This window comes from Microtus oregoni, unplaced genomic scaffold (assembly GCF_018167655.1).
Source record: "Microtus oregoni isolate MIOR12 unplaced genomic scaffold, Mior012 000048F_ref0000485, whole genome shotgun sequence".
Lineage (NCBI taxonomy): Eukaryota > Metazoa > Chordata > Mammalia > Rodentia > Cricetidae > Microtus > Microtus oregoni.
The window spans coordinates 16,177,785-16,202,879 of NW_024543222.1; the positions used below are offsets into that span (position 1 = coordinate 16,177,785).

The 25,095-nt window shown below is 40.9% G+C and overlaps 1 protein-coding gene and 1 long non-coding RNA gene across 2 annotated transcripts in view; both read left to right on the plus strand.

Annotated features, from left to right (window-relative positions):
• The first annotated feature begins 5,230 nt into the window (after positions 1 to 5,230).
• LOC121436119 lies at positions 5,231 to 16,774 on the plus strand. The gene is made up of 3 exons (XR_005972654.1): positions 5,231 to 5,400; positions 5,594 to 5,752; positions 16,560 to 16,774. It is a non-coding gene; the product is annotated as an uncharacterized LOC121436119 (long non-coding RNA).
• A 40-nt stretch (positions 16,775 to 16,814) lies between these two features.
• Positions 16,815 to 25,095, plus strand: part of LOC121436028 (leucine-rich repeat-containing protein 37A3-like) — an 84,866-nt gene continuing 76,585 nt past the window's right edge. The window contains exon 1 of the mRNA XM_041635604.1: positions 16,815 to 22,240. Within this exon, the coding sequence (XP_041491538.1) occupies positions 16,815 to 22,240 (5,426 nt within the window). The remainder of the gene's footprint in view (positions 22,241 to 25,095) is intronic.

Genomic DNA, 25,095 nt, shown 5'->3' on the forward strand with positions numbered 1-25,095 from the left:
GATGTGATAGAGGAAATAGCTTCACCAGTAAAGGAAATGTTAAAGCCAAGAAATTCTTAAGACAAAATATTCAGGAAATCTGGGACACCATGAAAAGACCAAACCTAAGAATAATAGGAACTGAAGAAGAAGTCCAGCTCATAGGCACAGAAAATATATTTAACCAAGGCATAGGAGAAAACTTTTCCAACCTAAAGAGGGACATACCTATAAAAATAAAAGAAGCTTATAGAGCAACAAACAGACCAGACCAAAAAGGAAAGTCTCCTCACCACATAATAATCAAAACACCAGAGTTTTCAGGTGTGCTGCTAAGTCACTAGTGTGAGCTTTCTCCACTTTCCTTATGTGGGCACTTAGTTCTATTAACTTTCCTCTTAGCACTACTTTAACCGTGTCCCATAGGCTTGGGTACATTGTGCCTTCATTTTGGTTAAATTCTAGGAAGTCTTTAATTTCTTTATTTCTTCCTTGACAGGGGGGTGCTTCAATAGAACATTGTTTAATTTCTATGTGTCTGTGGGCCCCCAAATACAAGGGCACCCTCATTTGTAAAAGAAACATTACTAAAGGTTAAATCACACATCAAGCCCCACACAGTAATAATGGGAGACTTCAATACTCCACTCTTACCACTGGGCAGGTCTGCCATACAGAAACTTAACAGAGAAAAAAGGATCTAACAGATGTTATGACTCAAATGGGCTCAACAGCCATCTATAGAACATTCCACCCAAGGGCAAAAGAATATATACCCTCTTCTAAGCACCTCATAGTTATTGCTCCAAAATTGGCCACATACTCAGCAATAAAGCAAATCTCAATAGTTAACAAAAAAAAACTAGAATAATCCTCTGTGTCTTATTGGATCTCCATGACTTAAAGTTAGAATTCAACAACAACACTAATTGCAGAAAGCCCACAGACTCATGGAAACGGAACAATGCTCAACTGAATCACCACTATGTCAAGAAAGAAATAAAGAAATTAAAGATTTCCTAAAATTCAGTGAACATGACTGCACAACATACCCAAACTTATGGAACACAGTGAAAGCAGTGCTAAGAGGAAAGTTCATAGCAGTAAAGCCTACATAAAGAAGCCGGAAAATTCCACACTAGCGAATTAACAGAGCACCAGAAATCCCTAGAACAAAAAGAATCAAACTCACTCAGAAGGACTAGAGGACAGGAAATAAACCAAGAGCCCAAATCAACAAAATAGAAACAAAGAAAACAATACAACGAATCAAGGAGACAGAGTTGGTTCTTTGAGAAAATCAACAAAATAGACAAACCTTTATCCAAACTAACCAAAAGGCAGAGAGAGAGAGAATGTCCAAATTAACAAAGTCAGAAATGAAAAGATGGATATAACAACAGACTCGGAGGAAAGCCAGGGAATCGTCAGGTCTATTTCAAAAACCTGCACTCCACAAAACTGGAAAACTTAAAGAAAATGTTCAATTTTCTAGATAAGTATCACATACCAAAATTAAATCAAGATCAGATAAGCAAATTAAATAGACCTATAACTGCGAAGGAAGAAACGACCATCAAAAGTCTCCCAACCAAAAAAGTCAGCAAAGAATTCTACCAGATTTTCAATAAACTAATACCAATACTCCTCAAATTGTTCCACACAACAGAAACAGAAGGAACATTGTCAAACTCTTTTATGAGACTACAGTTACCCTGATACCCAAACAATACAAAGACACAACTAAGAAAGAGAATTACAGACCAGTCCCCCTCATGAACATTGATGCAAAAATACTCAATAAAGTATTGGCAAACCGAATCCAAGAACACATAAAAAAAAATCATTCATTATAACCTTTAGGCTTCATCCTAGAGATGCAGGGATGGTTCAACATACAAAAATCTGTAATGTAATGTACCACATAAACAAACTGAAAGAAGAAAACCACATGATATCTCATTAGATACTGAAAAAAAACCTTTAATAAAATCCAACATTCCTTCATGATGAAGGTCTTGGAAAGAACAGGGATACAGGGAACATACCTAAACATAATAAAGGCAATATACAGCAAGTCAATAGCCAACATCAAACTAAATGGAGAGAAACTCAAAGCGATCCTACTGAAATCAGGAATAAGGCAAGGCTGTCCATTCTCTCCACAGCTATTCAATATAGTATTCAAAGTTCTAGCTAGAGCAGTAAGACAACAAAAGGAGATCGAGGGGATACAAATTGGAAAAGAAGTCAAATTTTCACTATTTGCTGATCATATGATAGTATACATAAGTGGCCCCAAAATTGTACCAAGGAACTCCTACAATGAATAAACACCTTTAGTAATGTGGGTTAACTCAAAAAAAAATCAGTAGATCTTCTATATACAGATGATAAACGGGCTGAAAAAGAAATCAGAGAAACATCACCCTTTACAATCGCCATAAACAATATAAAATACCTTGGGGTAACTCTAGCCATACAAGTGAAAAACCTTTGTAACAAAAACTTTAAATCTTTGAAGACAGAAATCAAAGAAGACATCAGAAAATGGAAAGATCTTCCATGCTCTTGCATAGGTAGAATTAGCATAGTAAAAATGTCAATCTTACCAAAATTATTCAATGCAATACTCATCAAAATCCCAGAAAAATTTTTCTCAGACTTTGAAAGAACAATACCCAACTTTATATGGAAAAACAACAACAACAAAAAAACCCAGAATAGCCAAAACAATCCTGTATAATAAAGGAATTTCTGGAGGCATCACCATCCCTGACTTCACACTCTACTATAGCGATACAGTACTGAAAACAGACTGGTATTGGTATAAAAACAGACAGGTTGACCAATGAAATCGAATTGAAGACCCGAATATCAATCCACACTCCTATCAACACCTAATTTTTGACAAAGAAGCTAAAATTATACAATAGAAAAAAAAGAAAGCATCTTCAACAAATGGTGCTGGCATAACTGGATATTGACATGTAAAGAATGCAAATTGATCCATATCTATCACCTTGCACAAACTCAAGTCCAAATGGATCAACATAAATCCATCCACACTGAACTTCATAGCAGAGAAAGTTGGAAGTAGCCTTGAACACATTAGCACAGCAGATCACTTCCTAAATAGAACACCAGTAGCACAAATACTGAGAGAAAAAAATTAATAAATGGGACATCCTGAAACTGAGAAGTTTTTGAAAATCAAATGACATGGTCAATAAGACAAAATGGCTTATTTTGTCTACAGAATGGAAAAAGATCTTCACCAACCCCACACTGAACAGATCTCCAAAATATACAATAAACTCAAGAGACCAGACATCAAAAGAACAAATAATCCAATAAAAATGGGGTACAGACCTAAAACAGAGAACTCTCAACAGGAATCTAAAGTGGCTGAAAGACACTTAGGAAATGCTCAATATCCTTTGCCGTCAGAGAAATGCAAATCAAAACAACTCTGAGATTCCATCTTACACCTGCCAGAATGGCCAAGATAAAAAACACTGATGACAGATTACAGTGGAGAGGATGTGGAGTAAGGGTAACACTCCTTCATTGCTGGTGGGAGTGCAAACTTGAATAGCTGCTTTGAAAATCATTATGGTGATTTCTCAGAAAATTAGGAGTCAATCTACATCAAGATCCAGCAATACCATTCTTGGACATATACCCAAAGATGCTCAATCATACCACAAGGACATTTGTTCAACTATGTTTGTAGCAGCATTATTCATGATAGCCAGAACCTTGAAACAACCTAGGTGCCCCTCAACTTAAGAATGGATAAACAAATGTGGTACATTTGCACAATGGAGTATTACAAAGTGGTAAAATATAATGATAACTTGAAATTTACAGGGAAATGGATGGAACTATAAAAAAACCATACTGAGTGAGGTAACCTAGACCCAAAAATATAATATGTTCCCACTCATAAGTGGCTTTTAGACATAAAGCAAAGAATAACCAGCCTACAGTCCACAACCCTAGAGAACCTAGACAACAAAGAAGACCCTAAGAGAGACATATGGACCCCCTAGGAAGGAGAAAAAGACAAGATCTCCTGAGTTAATTGGGAGTGTGGGAGCAGGAGCAAAGGTGGAAGGGGAGAAGATAGGAAGAAGGGGAGTGGGGGAAATGTATAGCTCAATTAAAAACAATAAATAATAAAAAGAATATTATGACCAGTCTCAGCATTTTGTTTTTGTAAAATATCTGTTAACATCAATATTTTGTGGAAGTCATACATGCAGGAGAGTGGACTATAATACACTTCCTTTTATAAAATTAAAAACACATTGTTAGGGCTGGAGAGATGGCTCAGTGGTTAAGAGTACTAGGTGCTCTTCTAGAGGATGTAAGCTCAATTCCTAGCACCCACATGGCAGCTCACAACTGCCTGTATTAACGTAGTTCTAGGTGACCCAACACCATCTTCTAGCCTCCATGGGCAGCAGGTATATGCAGTGCACAGTTAGACATGCAGGCAAAGCACCTACAGACATTAAAATAAAATTACTGTCCTTTTATTTTGTTGAAGACAGGAGAAAATGTTGTCATAGACCAGCGTGGATCTGAAGGGTATCACTTAGAACTTACATGTTTTCCAGAGCCCTTTCATCCTAGAATTGTTGCGCCTTAGGCCTCACCTACTCCCTGAGCATTTCTCTAACAAGTAGTCCAAAACACCAACATCTCCAGTATTTATTTGGGTTCATTCTGATCCCTTTCCAAATTTACTTCTCACTTAACTCGCAGCTTCTTACACTCTCCAAATTACACACACACACACACACACACACACACACACACACACACATACACACACACCAGAAACTCCAGGACAAGCGGGGACATGTCTAAAGATTTCACGCTAGACCTAGAGGTTGAGTTCTGCTTAGTTTTGCGTATTTAAGACTCCTTAAAGTTAGCTCGAAGGATTCCATCTTTAGAAGTCATTTCCCACCAGTTCCACAGTGCTAACTACCTACTTTTTGTCTTTTCCGGAAGTGAAGATGAAGCCAGCTGAATCCTCTATGTCTGCCCTTAAAAATACGCTTGGGTAGGAGCCCTAGCCCGGAGGGAGTGGTGCGGTAGGAACTCAGGCTGACACCAGTTGAGGTCATCTGCCAAGAAGGGTAAGGACGGTGCTGGCCAGCGGGCCACGCCCCTTGCACGTGTGCACGTGCAGGCGTTGCTTGCGCAGGCGCAGTGAGGGTCCGGTGTAGGGGTTGCACCTAGAGCGCGAAAGCGTCCAGTGGAGACTTGAGCTCTGGGCCCTCTGGCCGAGGCTCTGCGTGTGAGGGGCTGCGCTGAGAGGGAGGATGGACGAGGCCACCTCCCGCGCCCGGGGGAGTGCGGGTCCCTCCAGCTCGGAGCTTTGGAGCTTCGGAGCTTTGGCTGCAGGTACTAGCGTCGGGCACAGGTCTACAGAGGGTGGTGAGCCAGTGTGGCCCTTAGCCGCCCGCTCTCCTCACGCCCTTGTGGCCTTGGAGGGAGCCTCGGTCTGGCACAGGGAGAAGCGCTCCCCGTGGAGAAGGGAGGGGACTCATGGGAACTGAGGCAGGAGATTGGCGCTCAGGCCCTGAGCCTCCCACAGCATTCTCCCAGCTTGGCCTTCTGTGTACAATCCGGGTCTTCCCCAAGGCTGCTGGGGACCCTGGTTTCCACACCATCATCAAGTTTTACTGGGCGAGGGACGCACAGAGAGCACCAAAGGCATGACCGGAAGCCTCCTCTTCAGGCGTGGCTTGTGAAGGTGGGTACAGATGCGGGAGCTGGGGTGTCGTTTGAGGTCAGCCGTGAGTTAGATGACTTTTTTTTTTAATTAAATTTAATTTTTTTTTATTTCTTATGTTTGTAGCAGTGACTGGTGTGAAGAGGTCAAACCCAGGTGTGCTCATGTAGTCTATTCCTCATTATTTTCTGTTGCTTTTAAATTTAAGAAATCACAGGAGATGGATTAGCTTTTGCTGCTTTTCTATATAGATTTACGATGGGTGAGTTTGACAGACAGGCAGTTGTAACCCTTGGCATCCCAGAAAATAGGCTCTTTTCATGTGCTGTAGAAAGCCCCTTCCACAAATGTGGTACATTTACACAAAGGAGTACTACACAGTAGAAAAAAAATAACAACATATTGAATTTTGCAGGAAAATGGATGGAGCTAGAAAACATTATTTTGAGTGAGGTAACCCAGACACAGAAAAACAATTATCACATGTACTCACTTATAGGTGGTTTTTGAACATAAAGCAAAGAAAATCAGCCTACAAAGCACAATCCCAGAGAAGTTAGACAACAATGAGGACACTAAGAGAGACTTACATAGATATAATCTACATGAGAAGTAGAAAGTAGAAAAAGAGAAGATCTCCTGAGTCAAATGGGAGCATGGGGACCCTGGGGAAGGGTTAAAGAGGGGAGGGGAGAGGCAGGGAGGGGAGCAGAGAAAAATGTAGAGCTCAATAAAAATCAATTTAAAAAAAGAAAATATGTCTTAAAGAAAGAAAGAAAGAAAGAAACCCCTTTCACATCAGCATGCCAACCGATTTAATTTCCCAGAGCCTGCCTGAGGCCCACATCTCACTGTGTCTGTCAGTTCATACACCTGTCCTTTCTGAGGACCATTTCGATGAGTGACTGGCCACTTGCTCTGTCCTTGCTGCCTATTTTTGTCCATGGAGCTTTCCTCATCAACTTTTATTGAATTTGAGAACTTTACCCAGTAGTGATCTCATATCTGCTTCTGTACATTGTTCAACACCTTCTTCCATCTGCAGCCATCCACTCCTAATCACTGAAGAGATCGTTCGTCAGGCATTGTTTAATTATTTCCTTGTGGTCCTGTTTCTAACCTGTTGCCAGCCAGGTCCAGGCATTTATATAGTATAGAAGTCACTGGAGAAATTACAAAGCAGTATTGGGTTTTCCCTGCTTTTTGGAAACTGGGATGATTTCATGAATCTTAGGTTTTAAGACTTTTACAAGTTAAGCCCATCATTGAATAATTGAAGTCATACTTATGGCAGAGCCTTGGGTTACTATTACTTGGCTTCCCGCCTTAAACTGCCTTGTTACCAGTTTAAGTACTCTTTTAGCTTTGGTGAATACAGGTAGTTCCTGCCTTGTTTCCCCTGATAACACACCTTTTATGAATGTAGAAAAGTGCATAAGGTTTTGTTTTTTTTAAAAAAATATTTATTTATTATGTGTACAGCATTCCTTTCATGTGTGCCCGCAAGCCAGAAGGGGGCACCAGGTCTCATTATAGATGGCTGTGAGCCACCATGTGGTTGGTGGGAATAGAACTCAGGACTTCTGGAAGAGCAGTCAGTGCTCTTAACCACTGAGCCATCTCTCCAGCCCCAAGTGCATAAGGTTTTAAACTAAAATCAAGGAAGGGTGTAAAGCACCTTAAGAGAATTTTTTATTTCATTTTCTCCTCATGAAGGAAGGTGATGGTCGGCAACAACTCTGGTAAGCTTATCTGAAAAGCCCAGTGGGACGCACCACATATCCAGTCTCCCTCACAGTCCTGGGCATCACAGCTTCCCAACAGGCATTTTTAGACTTTCAGCTAAAGAGAGTAATTTCATTTTTCAATCATCTATTCACTCATTCCCCTGACATACTATCAATCCTCTATTAAATTGTGTGGACTGTGCTTGATTCTGGGATAAAAAAAACCCCTAAATATTGGCCTATCAGGTGCTTATTAAGCTTAAGGCCTTGTGACAGAGAACTAAGATGCATAAATAAACCTGCAAGTTACTAATAATGCCTTGACTTAATTTGAATTGTTCAAATTTTAGAAATATTTATGTGATAGTTTAATTGTAATTGGCCCCCATAATCTTATAAGGAGTGGCACTATTAGGAGGTGTGACTTTGTTGGAGTGGATTTGGCCTTGTTGGAGGAGTGTGTCATTGTTGGGGCAGACTTTGAGATTTCCTATACTCAGGGTACCACCCAGTGTCTCAGTCGACTTCCCATTGCCTGCAAGCCAAGTTATAGTCACCATCACATCTATCTGCACGCCACCATGCTCCCCATCATGATGATAATGGATTGAACCTCTGAAAGTATAAGAGTGCCACCCTAGCCACCCTAATTAAATGTTTTCTTTTATAAAAGTTGGCGCGGTCATGGTGTCTCTTCACAACAACAGAAACTTAACTAAGACAATATAACACTTTTCAAAATTGAAGTGACATCTTGGAAGAACTAGTGGTGTCTACTGTACTGTAAGGCTGGGAATTGGTTTAATTGATAGAGTGCTTCTAGCATCAAGCACTGGTTTTATCTCTAGCACCACAGTAAACAAAATCAAAGGTGGCTATAATGGTACACACCTCTAATCCCAACACTCAAGAGCTGGAGATTGTGTAGAAGGGTCTTCTGTCTATATGTTACTTTCATTAGTTAAATAAAGAGACTGCCTTGGCCTTTTGATAGGGACAAAAATTAGGTGGCGGAGTAGACAGAACAGAATTCTGGGAGGAAGAAAGCAGAGGCAGAGAGAGCCGCCTGCCATGAAGTTGCCAGGTCAGACATGCTGAATCTTTCCCAGTAAGCCACAAGCTGCTAGTGACATACAGATTATTAGAAATGGGTTAAATCAAGATGTGAGAGTTAGACAATAAGAGGCCAGAACTAATGGGCTAGGCAGCAATTTAATTAATACAGATCTCTGTGTGGTTATTTCGGGGGTTAAGCTATCCAGGTGGCAGGACGCCAACCTGCTGCTCCTTTTACAACATGGAGATAGGAGGAACAGAAGTTCAACATTGTCCTAGGGCTAAGAAGAGAATCCAGCTATATGAGATCTTGTCTCAAACAAAGAAAAGGAAAAATCCACAGTGACTTATAAAACATTCAAAGGTAGCATTGGGAAGAATTTGTATTCTTACAGAAGTGTATTAATGCAGATGAGCCTCTCATAGTTTTAGCTGCTTGTAAAATTCAGAGATAAGTGTATTCTTCCTTTTACTGGATTAGTAATTTGGAGAGGGATGGGTGGCAGTTTCATTTCATCAGCATTTGGATGGTATTCTGAAGTAGGAGCTACTTTCTGCAAAGACTGAACTGTTCCTTTGCTCACTCCCAATCCTGTGCTTTCTCTGAAGGACTTCCTTTATCATCACTGTCGTCAACAGAGGGCAGTAGGTCCTGCATCCAACAAATGATGCAGGAAAGCACTGTGACTTCAAAAAAACAACCTTTATTTAGGGTTCTCTATAAATACAGTTAAAATGTTGTTCACATCTACTCTGTAAAATGAGCATTGCATTTCAAGTATATCCAAAATGAAATCTCTGGCAGGTTATGAAACTGTAAGTCTCTTATGACTAGGTTTGTCTTGGCACTAGACATAAGGCAGTTTAACATCAGCTCACAATGCCAAGAACTAGAAATTTACTACTTTAGTTTCCGTTGATGGTCAAACAAGGTTGTGAAGGAGAACTTTGCAGACTTTGATCAACCATACTCTGAATATTGTAATCCTAGACTTTAGATAAAAGGATTGAACTAGATTGTGTGGAGGACACGTGAGAGGCCAGCTGCTGTGGAGAGTTAGCAGGTACATATGATTGGCCCACCACCTACAATTCATCGCCTTAATCACTTTGATAGTGATTTTCTCCATTGTTTGTGTAGTATGTAATAAAATGCCAATATCTAGTAGTCCCTTTATAAGTCTTAATTGATTTTGAAGCTATAGGATACCTTACCATTAGCTAGGATTGTTGGAGTTTATTTTTTTTTATCTCTTTTCATTAAAAGTCTAGGTGTTCTGTGGATGTGGCTCAATGGTAAAGAGCTTGCCTAACATGTGTGAGGCCCTGGTGAAGGCATAAATCACATACAATCCCATACCAGTTTGGAATTAGGATTAATAGAAAGGTTATTTATTTAAAGGGGAAAAACTTACAGATCACCGTCCCAGACAACAACAGCCCTCTGTGCAATCTGGAAGGGAGCCTAGTTGCCGGAAGTGGAGCTGGAAGTGAGAGACAGACAGACAGACAGACAGACAGACACACACACACACACACACACACACACACACACACACACAGAGAGAGAGAGAGAGAGAGAGAGAGAGAGAGAGAGAGAGAGGAGGGAAGTGGCCACTTTTTTAAAGAGAGAGAGACCATGCCCCAATGGGCTGGTATCTCAGCGGCTATTGGCTGAAGGAGTGGAAGGAGCTCCTGCAACACCTCCACCTTTTGTTTAAGTAAGAGAGTTCTAAACCTACTATGAAATTATATACAATAAGTACAAATATCCTATTCTAACTAGCTTAAGTCTTGTATAATAAATAACTTGGCCAAGTCATGGGAGAAAAGTAACTACATTTATATAGTCTTCAACCCCATTGAAGATCTGAGAAGGGAAATAATGTTACCTGAGTAATTAAGATGTTCAATCAAACAACTTCCAAAACATGCAACAGATCACAGAGACAACCAGCTACCTGGGCAATCACCCAAGGTCATCTTTGCAGCGTTGAAGCAACCAACTTTGGCTAAGGCCTAACATAACTGACATACCATTTTCAAAGGTAAGAAACTTTTTAAAACTATCTTACCCTGTCTTGGCAGGATATGACAGTCCTGTTTTATCCATTCATGGATACTCTGTATCTCTGTCAGTGGTTGAGGTATGGGCATTTCTTTGCCCAAAGGCCAGTTCTTCCAAGAAGAAAGGCTCCAGGTGGAGTGTCTTTGGTGCTCAACATTCTTTCGGGAATAGATCAGTGTTTCCAGGAGCAATTGTGTCTCACTACCACGAAACTGAGTTAGATTAAAGGCCATTTTCTACAGCTCTTTGAAGAGGTTGAAGATAATCTATCTATACTGAATATAATCTCCATGTATCTAAAGAACCTGATTAGTCTAATTATAAATGACAAACTTAGATGACTATTGATCTATATAATTCTCAATACCTATCTAACTTAAAGACTAAGACAATAAACAACTGTGCAATAAATGAGGACAATATGACTCCTGCATACCCTGCTTTTTCACTAAAATCCTCATGTTAAGTCTGTTACATATGTTTTATGCAGTGGCATGCCTTTGATAGGGCCCATCAAAGGCATCCACGTTTGAAGGCGTAAGTCACAAACAATGCCACACCAATTCGGGGTTATGATTATTAGGGTGGTATTTATTTAAAGGGGAAAAAACTTACAGATCACTGTCCCAGGCAACAGCCCTCTATGCAACCAGGAAAGGAGTCCAGTCGCAGGCGGAGCAGGAAGTGAAGAGAGAGAGGAGAGGGAAGTGGCCGCTTTTTTAAAGGGAGAGAAACCACGCCCCAATGGGCTGGTACCTCAGCGGTGATAGGCTGGAGGAGTGGGAGGACCTCCCGCAACACACGTTGCCCAATTCCTGTTCACTCTCTCTGTGTATAATAATTGTTCATTACATCTCATTTTAGACTACAAAATCATAAGTCTCATATTTTAAACTGGTATGTACTTTTAAGTCTCTTACAAAAATGCCTTATATTTAATATTAAGCTGTTCTTTACCATTGTCAGTTCTGCCACTAATCTTATATTACAAGTAGTTTTTTTTCTTTCTTTCTGTCTTTTTATGAGTGTGGATCTAGCCTTTTAAGAGCCAGTGCAATAAAGCTCAGACCCAACCTTCCAGACAGATTCTATACTGCAGCTATACCTAATAAACAGCCCTCAACTGCTCAGAGATCTGGGGAATGTGATATTTAAGTATTTAATTATTTAAAAAACTTTTCATAACGAAAAGAGACAAGTTGGCTCCTATCAGCAGACTCTTATTTCCTCCAAAGAAGACAGAAGACAAATGGGCGCAGAACAACGTCCTTCTGCAGTTCACTGAGCACTGCTGAGCGCTGACCATTAGGAAAAACTGCCTTTCATCTAAACTAAAGACCTTTAGATGTGGACGGAATCGCCAGAATCGACAGCCCAGCTGCTCAGGTCAAGGTAGGCCTGTCTTTCTACATATTTCTTAGCCCACAGGGTCTTCTGGAGCCTGGCAGGCCTGGTGCTAACCAGCAAAGGTCAAGTGCAACCTTCAGCGACCATGGAGGACCCAAAAAGAGTAGCTCTGGGTGCCAACTAAGTAAGTTCTCTGTCATTTTTTAATCGGTAACTCAAGAAAAATCTTATCCTTCTCAAAGATCTCTGACAGTTTGGTAGCTGAGAGGTTTTGCCAGGTTGAGGTTTTGCCGGTTACCTCACCAAACAAATTTCAAATCAAATTTCTTAAAAAAATACTTTTCATTGTACAAAATAAGCCATAGTCATTGTATGTCTAAAACTTCTGTTTTCATAAACCCAAGCAGTTCTTGTGAGTTCCAGGGAGCCAAATTAAAGAATCTACCTTAAACAGGTCAGATACCCCCTCAATTCCCTAGTCCAAAAATTTTTTTTCTTTCATTTAACTTTTTTTTGTTCTGCCAATACCTTAAACAGGATAAAGGACACCAGACATTTCCACACCACAGACACTGGTCAGAAGCAAAGAAACCAGCCATGCCAGGAGGTTCCCAGCACACAGCCTTCTCAAGGACCGCCCCCCCCAAGACAATGCCCACAAATCAGCCGGAAGCAGTCTTGAGAATTCACTGCCCCAATTCCTTCAAACTTTGGTGTCTAACCTCCTGCTTTCATTATAAGCAAAACCTGGGAATGTTCTTCTTTCAGTCCCTGGTCACTTTAAGGGACAAGCCACACCCACTCCCAGCTACCTCTGACCTCTCTTCACCATCTTGAATTCCCTCTCTTGCTGTTCCCTTTTGGTGTGTGCACACGTGTTTTTTTTCTCTCTGTCCCCCCCCCCCTTCTCTCTCCTTCTCTCTCTCTTTTAAGGAATAAATGTTCTTTATGCCTATTTACTGTGTCTATGTGCCTTTTACCTGCCACCTGTTTGCACCCAGCCCACTCGGGGATCTTGCAGTTCCCAGAGCCCGCTGCCTTCCCCGCCATGTGTCTGCCCCTCGCTGCTGGGAATCTGCACCCCTCTGGCAGCCGTCTCTGGGGACTCGCCAGCATTTCCTGCTGCTAGCTGCTCGGGGAACTGCCCGGGGATTTAGGAACATGGAAAAAAGGAATATTACCTAGGACAGTTATCATTCTGTTTAATAATGGCTCAGGTTCCCCTTGCGTTGCTCTCAGACATTAAGATTTATTAGGTCTTGTTAAACACTTATTTTAAGACAGCAGGAATACATGCAGACAGAATATTGTAATAAATATATAAATATTTTAAAAAATAATTGAAAAGAGAATAGTGGGGGTTTATACTCATTTCATACTATTGAGAATATATTATACCAAGAGTATATATCATTGAATATATATTATACCAAAAGAAAAAGTGATGCACACAGATGCACAAGTAAGGTTACAGCTGCTGATAAGTTCGTACGTGGAACTTACCTTTGTATTTAAGTAAATGCCCCTTTGGTTTCTTTGAAGAGACCATTTATGTTTTCAACAGGTTTCAGGTTTAAGCAGTTGTACCTTTTGCGATATTTGTGAGGCTGTAAAGATTCAGAAAGGATATTCTAGTGAATAATTTTCTGACTTCTTTCAGGCTGGGTGGAGTGAATCTCTGCACATTGAGGTGTCAGCAGACATCAGAAGATGTTTGTGTTCTGACAAAGAAATATCTGTATCAAGTCTAACAGTCAGCCTTCATAAGGAATGTATCATAAGGAGAAGCAGTGGCATAATATAACCCTTGGTTATTACTGAGTCAGAGCAGAAAGGGTATCGGGACTATTATGGATTGTGGGTGTCAGTTTCTCCCCATAAAGGTGCAAGTAACTAGAGGAGTTAGTAATTCTCTTCTCAGTTAACATAAACCATAAAGTCCCTTAATAATTTTTATTCACCTGTGAAAAACAGCAGAATCTCATTGAGTCTGTTAGCTATATCCTTTCTGAGTGGCCCACGCCCTCTGTTTCTGTATGAGATGGCTTATGCTTGATTTAGGAGCATATGTACAAAGCTGTGTGGCTCAGAGCATTACTATAAGCAATAACAGTTTATAAGCACCCTATTTATTCACATGTATCAGTTTGAAGTATGACATAAAATGTTTTTAAATTTGTAAAGAAAGTATAACAAGAGAAGAGATATGAAAGGGTATAGTTATAAAATGCATGTTGGTAAAGAAGGTTAAAGAGAAAGAATGCTATCAGATGTGATATAGATATGAATAATTACATTGGTATAAATTTTACTCTATTGGTAAAAGTTAAGGTCAATTTTGTTCTATGTATATGTATTTCTGATTTTGATTAAGGTATTGTGATTGTGTAGTTCATTTAAAAATGTAATATATAATTAGGAAATATAGGTTGCTAATGGATAATCATCGATAATAGTAAAGCTTGTAGTCATGTTAGTTAGATTTTCTAGATATATAGAGATATATTTTAGTTAGGCATTTTTCATATCTTTCAAAGACTGTAGAATATGGCATTTAAGATATTTTAATAACTTAGGGCTTTTCATGACAATGAGACACGTCTGCTCCTGGCAGCACCAATCTACTTCAAGAGGAAGATGGGCATTAAAGAGTCTCCTTATGGAGTTTGATAGCCATTTGGGCAGGAAACTGCTCTTGCCTGGACTGTTGCATAAACTGGATGCAAAGAACCCACAGAGAGAGGACTGCTGAACTTGCCAAAAGGTGAGGTGGTCTTTTGGGTTTCCTGATCTATGAAAGAGTCTACGAGACATTCTGCATGACACAGCAGAAAATGACTGAACTGTCTTTGGAATTTTCTGCTTCATGGAAATGTCTGCTGGATACTATGGGCCTGTAGGCTGGAGATGGATGCCCCAACGGTACAGAGAAACTTTGGATGACTGTCCAGGCAGTGAGATGTCTCTGTCATTTCTAGAGTTTTGGAAGTTGTTTACTTCTTGTTTGCTTAGGTAATATTATATCCTTCTAGAGTCTTTGATGGAGTTGAAGAATGGTTAGTTATAGTTATAGTTTTCCTTAGTTATAATAAAGGATAAAATAGATATAAATATTGTAACTGTAATTTTGCTTGATAACTGGTTTGTTATATGTAATCTTACTATGTTAAAGTGAAAGCCTTTTTTGTTTAAACAGAAAAAGGGGAAATGATGTGGGAGAGTCTTCTATTTTTTGTTGATTTCATTGGTTAATAAACTGACTTGGCCCTTTTATAGGACAGAAAATTAGGTAGGTGGAGTAAACAGAATAGAATGCTGGGAGAAAGAAGCCGAGTCAGGCAGTCACCATGGTTCTCGGAACTGAGACAGATGTAGGGTAGAATCCTTCCTGGTAAGCCAGCATCTCGTGGTGCTACACAGATTATTAGAAATGGGTTAAGCAAGATGTGAGAGTTAGCCTATAAGAGGCTACAGATAATGGGCCAGGCAGTGTTTAAAAGAATACAATTTGTGTGTTGTTATTTTGGGTAAAGCTAGCCGGGTGGCTGGAAGCAGCCTGCCATTCCACCTATACAGATGCGAAAGAATTGTAGGTGGTAGTTTTGTCCTAACGTAAGCAGTGTTCCAAAATGTACATCAAAATTGAGGACATGGAAAGGTTAAGCACATTATAGAAGGTCTAAGTTAAAAAGGTCTATGAGAGGTAAAACTTGAGGAAAGATAGTATTTATTACTAAGTTTATATTTATGTTCTACAGATGCTTAGTGGATAAAGGTACTTGCCACCTCACAATGCAAGCCAGGTGACCAGAGTTCCATCCCTGGAAGCCTCTTGAAGGTGGAAGGAGAGAACTAACTCCATATGCCGTCCTTTGACTTCTGCATGCATGTTGAAGCATGTACCACATGACCATACAATAGTAATAAAATGTATGACTTCATTATAATTAAAGATTATTTTTAAAGTCCTAACAACAGATATCATTTGATGCTTATTTCATTCATCATTCTACTCTGGACATTAGGAAGAAGCTACAGAAGCAAGAAACAAGATATAAATAATCCAAGATAACTTTTGAATTTGGCTTTTGGATTTTTCTAGAACAAACTTGAAAGAGAGTCCAAAAGGGGAAAAGATCACAGACATGAGAGAAAGCAGAATCCAACTGGGACCCTGCCTAGTAATGGTTTTGTAACAAAGGTCAGCTGTCATAAATAAAGGGCGGGGCAGGCCTCCTTGCCCAGGTTCTGAGTTTTCATTCAGTTTCCCACCAGTGTTGGCAGCATGTGGATCTAGTCCCTACTGTACTTTGTCTTTACTTTTTTTTGTTGTTTCTACTTTTCTATCATGTCTTTACTGCACTCTGGTGCACTAAGGCTTTTCTTCATGTGGCAACTGGTCCTGGCTTTTTCCATTCCAGAGTTCACTGGGAACCCACGCCAGTTGACATCAGAGCCCTGGGTGCTAACCAAACTCTGGTCTTGGCACTCCTCTGATCATCCACCTAAATCCCCACATACTCGAGCACCCGAGACAGACAAAGGGGGCACTGAGTATCTGGGGCACCCTGCTCCCAAAGAGATGTTGGCCCCACTTGAGGAGTTGACTGACAATTTACTTCTATTCCAGGACCCCAGCACTTCTCGGGAGTCGAACCCAGAGCCTGCGGAACTTGGTGTTTCACATCAGCATCTGACCAACAAGCTGATACCACCTGGGAAGCAGCCAGAGAACATTTTAATGCTAAATGGGGATCAAATTCAGGCTCCCATTCTGCATTCACAGTTCAAAAGTACTGCCAGTCTAGCTGAGGCTGCAGATCATCAGTTGGAGGCAATACTTGTTCAGCCGCTAGACAGCCAGAGTTCAAAAGCAACAACCTTCATGGTTTCACCCAAGGAGTTGAAGAAAGATTTAACTCAGCACAGGAAACTTGCTAAGGTGGTTGATGGAAAACCTCAATTTCACAAACAAACCAAGGATGATGATTATGGTGACCTGAATATGAATGAAGCTTATTCTTACAGCCTTCCTCTGCAATCCCAGGAAAATGCAGATGAAGCTCCAGAGTTCCTAGAGCAGGATGAACCTGACCAGTTGGAGACACAAGTTCAAAATACAGAGAATCTCCATCAGGAAGCTCCAGATTATTTCCCACAGGAAGATGAACCTTTAATCCAAAAAGAAGACTCAGCTCACCATCAGCTTCCTTCTGAGGAACCATCAGTTCATCCTGAAATACGTGGTCCACCTCCAAATAGAAATGAAGCTCAGCACTCAAACCTGCCAAATGTGACAGTGAATCCTGTGGCTTCAGAGGCAGCTAAGGAGGTACAAGCTATTCTGGGCCAGCAACAGACCCTAGCCCAGTTTCCAGAGAGTTCTGAGTTGTTGGAACCTTCATCAACCCAACAAGAGGCCCCAGCTGAGATTTTAGAGCTTCCTGAGAACCTTGGAAATTCTGGTAGCCAGCTAAAAGCTCCAGCTCTGCCTACAAAGCTTCCCGAAGAAACCAGTCCTCTAGTTGAGCAAGAGGGTACAGTTCCAGTTCCAGAATCCTCTATGCAGAGTATAACTGAAACTGTAGTGACCACAATTCAAAACCCTAGTCAGGCTCAATTTCTCCATTATACTTCGCCCATGATTACAGGTAAGCCTGCAGATATGGAACCTAAAATAACTTCTGAGCCTAGAACAGAGAATGAGTCATCTCCATATGAGGAGGAGACTCCAACTCAGACTCCCGGTCCTCTTGTTGAAACTGAACATTTCCCCAGCCAGCAGCAGCAGCCAACTGAACCTTCTGAGTATTCTGAGGAGGCTGAATCTTCTGGAGTTGATTTGGAGTCTCCAGTTCAGCCTCAAGAGGAAGCAGAGGAGTTAGGACCTTTACCAATGCAGCAGGAAGATTTATCTCAACATCTAGGTCCTATTCTGGAGGATGACTCTAATCTCAGTGAACTAGAGCAACCAGGTCAACTTTCTGAGTCTCCTGAGGAGGTAGAATTGGGTTCTGGAAACCAGCCAGAAGCCTCAGTTCAACCTGCAGAGCTCCCTCCAGTTGAACAAGAGGCTCCACTTCAAACTCCAGAGTCCCCTATTGAGAATGTGGTTGAAACTCCACCAATTCACAAAGTCCAGCCAGATCGAAATGAAGAGCACCATTATTACTTACCACAAGTTACAGTGAGACCCGTGGATGTGGCACTTACCATAACTTCAGAACCTACCAAGGAGACTGAATCTTCTCTGACACAGCAGGTGTCCCCAGTGCATCCTTTGGAGTATACTGAGCAGATGGAACCCTTTCTCCATGAGGAGAAGCCACCAGCTCAGGCTTCTGGGCCTTCTGGAGAGAGTCAATATCAAAGCCAGCTGGAGGTACCAGCTCAAGCCTTAGAGTATGCTGAAGAGTTTAAACCTTCTGCAACTGAGCAGGAACAAGCAGCTCAGTCTCCAGAGCATCATGAAGCGACCGTTTTGCCTCCAGGTCACTATCAAGCTCAGCATTCTAGCCTGTCTTATGTGACTGGTCAACCTCCAGATCTGGAGATTAAAGTAACAGAGAATCCTGTAGCTGCGATGGGAACTGTGTACCATGAGGCTACAGCATCTGAAGAGGTTGAACTGTCAACACAACAGGGTGTTTTATATCAGTCCCCAGAACCTATTCTGCATCATAAACCTCTAAGCCAGCAAGAAGACACAACTGGAATATCACAGATCTCTGAAGAAGGAAAACCCTTTCCAGCACAACAGGAGACTTCAGAACAGACGCTAGAGCTGCCCGATGAAGAACTTCCAGGTTACCATGGGGTAACAGTTTCATCCCTGGATCATGGTCAAGTTTATTTTTCAGCATCACACAATATCCCAATTGATCAACAAACCAACTCAAAACAGGATTATCATTCTCCAGTTGGTCAAGGAGTCCCAATCCAACCAGAAGAATTTTCTGAGGAACCATATCCAAGTCAACAGGGGAGCTCAACTTGGCCTTCAATAACAGATAGGTTTTTCTCATCTGCAGATCTAGAGACAACATTCAGAACTGAACTTCCAAAGTCATATAAAACCACTGTTAAATATGTGGACCTAGAACTTACCATAACCCCAGAACCTTCTCTGAAGGATGGATCAGTTCCATTTCCACAAGAAGACTTACGTCAGCCTATAGACTCCAGTGAGAAAGGTAAATTTTCACAGATTCAGACTAATGCCCTTTCAAAGCGTCCATATTTCTCCAAAACTGAATCTCTAGGCTTCCAGGAGGCCATAGCTCAGACAACACACCACTTTAAAGAGGTACAGTTTTATTCAACTCAACAAGAAGACTCAGAACTGCCTCCAGGTCACATTATGGGAGTAAGACCTTCTTTACATCAGCAAACAACCCTATCTCATCCCATAGACCTCCATGAGAATACGAAACCATTTCTGGCGCTGAAGCCCACTGCAGCTCAGACTTTAAAACTCCGTAGAAAAGGAAAATTTTCTCTAACCCATAAAGTGATTCCACACCCTCCAAAGCCACTGAAAAATATTGTAACTCACATTCCAGCACAAAAGATGACTGTTCCAAGGCCAGATCAGGATCAAGTTGAGTATACACTATCACCTAATGGTTTATTTCAGCCTTTGGACCTAGGAGTTACTGTAACCCCAGGAGAGCCTCAGTATCCTACAGTTCCAAAGCACCCTCAGCTTCCAAATCCAAATGAAGCCACAGTTCAGCCCTTGGATCTGGAACTCACAATAACTTCAGAGCCTACCAGAGAGCCTCAGGATCCAAACCTAACTGAAGTCACAGTTCAGCCTTTGGATCTGGAACTTACCATAACTCCTCAAACTACTGCTGATGGAGAACTTTCTCAAACTATTCCAGAGACCACAAGTATAATTACAGAACCACCTAAGGAGGTTGTAGCTAAAGAGCAGGAATATCAAGAGGCGACAGTTCCAACACAAACTCAGCATGAAATTGTTCCTTCATCTCAACCTTTGGATCTGGAACTCACCATAACTTCAGAGCCTACCAGAGAGCCTCAGCATCCTACAGTTCCACAGCATCCTCAACATCCAAACCCAACTGAAGCCACAGTTCAGCCTTTGGATCTGGAACTCACCGTAACTCATAAAACTACTGCTGAGGGAGAACATTCTCAAACTATTCCAGAGACCACAAGTCCAATTACAGAACCACCTCCAGCCCCAGTATATCAGGAGATGAAAGTTCCAACACCAGGTCAGGATCAAATTGAGTATCCAACAACACATGTTGTATCATTTCAGCCTTTGGATCTGGAACTCACCATAACTTCAGAGCCTACAAGAGAGGCTAAACATCCTACAACTCCAAAGCACCCTCTGGTGATATATCCAGAACGTATTCACTCTCAACATCCAAACCCAACTGAAGCCACAGCTGAACCTTTGGATTTGGAACTTACCATAGCTCCACAGCTTACTACTGAGGGAGAATTTTCTCAGAGCATTCAAGAGACCACAACCCAGATTACAGAACCACCTAAAGAGGCTGTAGCTCTAACCCCAATATATCAGGAGGTGACTGTTCCAATACCAACTCAGGATCAAATTGTTGTATCATTTAGGCCTTTGAATCTAGAACTCACCACAAGTTCAGAGCCTACTAGAGAGCCTCACCATCCTACAACTCCAAGGGAGACTACAGTTCTTCCTCCAGAGTACCCTCTGGTGATATATCCAGAGCCTGTTTACAGTAAGCACACAACTCAGATACCTGAAGTCACCGTTCAGCATTTGGATCTAGAACTTACTGTAACTTATCAACCTATTAATGAGGGAGAACTTTCACAAAGTATGCAGGAGAGCACAACTCAGATTACAGCACCACCTAAAGAGGGTGTAGTTCAAGAGGTGACAGTTCCAATACCAATTCAGGGTCAAGCTGAGAATCCAGCACCACCCAGGATCTCATCTCAGCCATCTCAGCCTTCTCAGCCTCCTACAGGAACTTACTTTTGTCCAACTCCACAGCAGACTAGAGTTCACCATTCAGATCACAGTGTGATCCTGAACCCAGAAGTTTTCGTTCCTCGTACAAGAACTCCAACTAAAACCGTAGTTAACCTTGATCATAACTCATCTACTCTAGAAAACAGTCCTGAAAATTTGCAGAGTACCACTGCTGAAGTTAGAAAACCACCTAATGAGTTTGTAGTTCAAACTCGAGGATATGAGGAGGGCATGGTTCAAGGTCTAATTCAGAGTAAAGCCGAGTATCTAACAAAACCATATCATCCCTTAGACATGGAACACACTGTAACTGCAGAGCCTACTAAAGAGGCTCATCATCCCACAGCTCTCAGTGAGACTACAGATCGTCCAGTGCATTCTCAAGTGACACCTCTAGAACAGGTTCACATTCAGCATCCAAACACAACTGAAATCACGGTTCATCCTTCAGATTTGGAAGTTACCATAACTCATCAACCTACTACTGAGGGAGGACTCTTTGAACCTATGCAAAAGACCTTCTCTCAGCCTCCACAGCCGCATGAGGGGCTTGTTACCAAAGCTCCAGTGTTCCATGATAGTAAAGCTGCAATGCCAGGTTATCAAACTCAGCATACAGTGTCACCTGAGGTCCAAGTTTACCATCTTGATGTAGAACATGCTTTAACTGAACTATCTAAGATAGAGAGTGAACCTTTGGAAGCCCCAGGGAATGTTACTACCCTTCCTCTAAATAACCCTGAAGAGGTACTCCCACTTGATGAGAAGATTCAGGTTCAAAATTCAAACCTACCTCAAGTCACAGCTCAGTATTTACACTCAGAATTTTCAATAACTCGACAACCTAATACAACGGTTAAACGTTCTGCCCCTATGAAGGACTCCCCAGCTCACACTTCTGAGATACCTATGGAGACTGAGGCTCAATTTCTAGAACATTATGAGTCAATAGCTCTAACTTTAGTTCATGTTGAAGTTCAGCGTTCAGATTCATCAACTATAGAGACTAAACCTTCTGAAGTCCTAGAGACTGCAGCTGCTTCTACAGAGGCTGCACAGTATGGAGTCTCAACAACTACAGCTGTTTCTCCAGAAGCTGCACATTCTACAGTCCCAACAACTACAGCTCCTACTAATTCCACTACAGAAAGAGATTTAACTATGGAACAAAATGCCTACATGTACGTCAACGTATGTGAGTTCTGCTTGTGTGAAAATGAGACACTATCGTGTATTCATCTCAGCCCAGAGCGGAGACTCCACCAAGTGCCTGTGCCAAAGCCCGACTCCTACAACAACACTTTTGCTAACTTGTAAGACTCACCTTTATTTCTGTTTTACATTTGCCTGACATAGTACCTTTTTCTTCAAAGCTTTCCTGGGCCTCCTTGTCACTCTAATTCTCATTGATTGACTTTCTGCTCTTACCTTGACTTGCCAGCTTTTCTTTGTCCTCAATTTTACTTCTTCAGTATCCCTTCTCCAGTCTTTTATTCATGATAGCCCTTCTTATTTTTCTGTATTCATTTTTCTTTAGTTCCATTATATCATTGCGTAACCTTTGTTCTTCTGTTTCATTCCATCCTCTTTATAATTTATTTCAGTGAGGATGTATCAGAGTGATTAGATTCTGGAGCTGGACTCATGGGGTTTGGCCTAAGCTCTGTAACCCTGCATAAAGTATTTAGCTGTGAATTAACTTCCTCACCTGTAAAATGGGAAGTTTGATGGCTCCTGTTTCATAGGACTGTTGTGAGGTTTAGTTGACTACATGGAATACTTATCTTAGTTCTTAGCCTACATGAATGTTAGCTTTGTAATCTTAGTTATGTCCAGAGCTCATTCTTGTTCCTGGTTTTCTAATATTTTTCATGTATTGTGTGCACTATTCAGGGATAAGAAGTATGACAGCCATATATGTGTGGCATTTTCTCAGGAACATGAAATAATAGATGGGGGAAAGGTGAATGGTTACATTAAAACTTTCCCTTTGGTTCAAAGAGTGTCTCATTTTTAAATAAAGTAAAAATAGGTATTACAGCATAGCCAAAGGCATAGCTTACAAAAATTGGGATTTAGTAGACTAGTCTACCAGAAAAGATTGAATTAGAAAACAGTGAGAGATATTATGAAATACTTTGAATATCAGTTCTAGTGGTTTGAAAGTCACAGTGCAATATGGAAGAAGAACCATTATAAATTTCTAAAAAATATTGAAAAAGTATTAAGAGGGTGGAACTTTGCTATGTAATACAGGCTGGCCTTGAGTTCATGATCGTCCTGCCTCAGTATCTCAAATGGAAAATACAGGCATGAGTCTTAACACTCAGATAGAGGATCATTTTATCATCCTCTTGTAGAATAATCCAGACAGGAAGCTTAATTCTTGATGACCATATATAAATATCGAGCAAAATCTAGGACTAAAGTGAGCAAGAGTTGGACCACTGTGGCTGTTACGGGAGTGGGAAGAAAACCCTGAATCCTCACAGAGTAAGAGAAGATAGGATTTAGTGAGTGATACTAGACATGGTTATGCACACCTTTAATGCCAGAACTTGAGATGCAGAGGCAGGTGGATCTCTGTGAGATTGAGGCCAGCCTCCTCTCCATAGTGAGTTCAATACGAGTCAGGGCTACATGGTGAGAGTGTGCCTCAAACAAAATTGGGGATTGAAGTATACAAATAAAAAAATGAGACCACAGTTTCTGTTCTAGATAAAGATAAGGATGGCAATTTAACAGATAGAGTCAGCAGTCAGGAATGAGAGTTCAGTTTTAGGCATTTTTTCTTATTAGTGAGCATAAAATCAAACAGTTTGGGATTGAGTGGGATGTCCACTATCAAGTGAGTGAATTTCTTTCTTCCCTATCACAAAAAAAAGTGTGTTTAAACTGAGCAAGAAAGTCTTCACTGAGTAGAACTAAAAGTAAATGCTTAAAGTGAGCCACAGAGTTGAAACTGAACATAAATTAGGTATTTAACAGTTTCTTTTAAGCATGTGCCACTCAAGGATATATTCCCATTTTTAAAAAATGTCATGGAGCTGGGGGGTGGTGGCACATACCTTTAATCCCAGCACTCGGGAGGCTGAGGCAGGCAGATCTCTGTGAGTTCGAGGCCAGCCTGGTCTCTAAGAGCTAGTTTCAGGACAGGCTCCAAAGCTACAGAGAAACCCTGTCTTGAAAAAACAAAAACAAAAAAAAAGTCATAGAAGCCTGGTGTATAGTATATACCCTAATACTAGTACTTGGGAAACTAAAGAATGAGAATCACAAATTCAAGGCCAGGCTAGACTATACTTAATGAGATCCTGTCTCATAATGAACAGAGGGCTAGGAATATAGCTCAGTGGTAGAATATTTGACTGGCACACAAAATGCCCTGAATTCCATTACTAGCACCTCAAAAAAGAGTGAAGGGTTGGGACAGCAGGGAGAGTCCTCACTTGTTAAAGTGGTCCAATTGCAAGTGTGAGGACTAGAGTTCAGATCTTCACAATCCATGTAAATGATAGGTTTATGTGGCAGTCTACCAATAATTACAGCCTTGAATGTCAGAAGCACACTCTTCAGAACCATCTGGCTAGCAAGTCTACCATTCTAGTGAACTTTCGGCTGGATTAAAGATTCCGTCTCAGTAAAGTAGGAGAATGATTGAAGATGCCCTAACATCAGACTTGGGTCTCCACATGCACACAAGTAAAATAGAAATGAAAGACCCAGAGTTTATAGGATAAGCTAGAAAATTCATTCCATGGAGCCTGTTGCTCTTCTTCTGTGTCCTCCAAACCAAAATAAACTCCAGTTACATTTTGTCATGTGTCCTTCCTTCCACAGGAACATTGTGTTGTTCACAGATGAGGTAAAACTTTCATTAGTGATGTTGTGCTTTTTCCCTAAGTAGCGTGACCAAGAACTATTTCCACACCAGCACATCACTTTGACTAATTCGAATTTCCTCCTCTTTCTAACACAGTGCTTCGACAGACAGCCCTCTGGCAAAGGTTTGATGGTGCCTATATCAGGGTTTCTTACTTGCTCATGATGATCAAAATTCACCTATTTTCCTGTTCAATTATTAATCACTATTTTTTATTGATTTGTAGAAGTACTTTATTTAAACGCAATTATTTTTGAGAAAAATACTTAGTAATTAACTAGCATT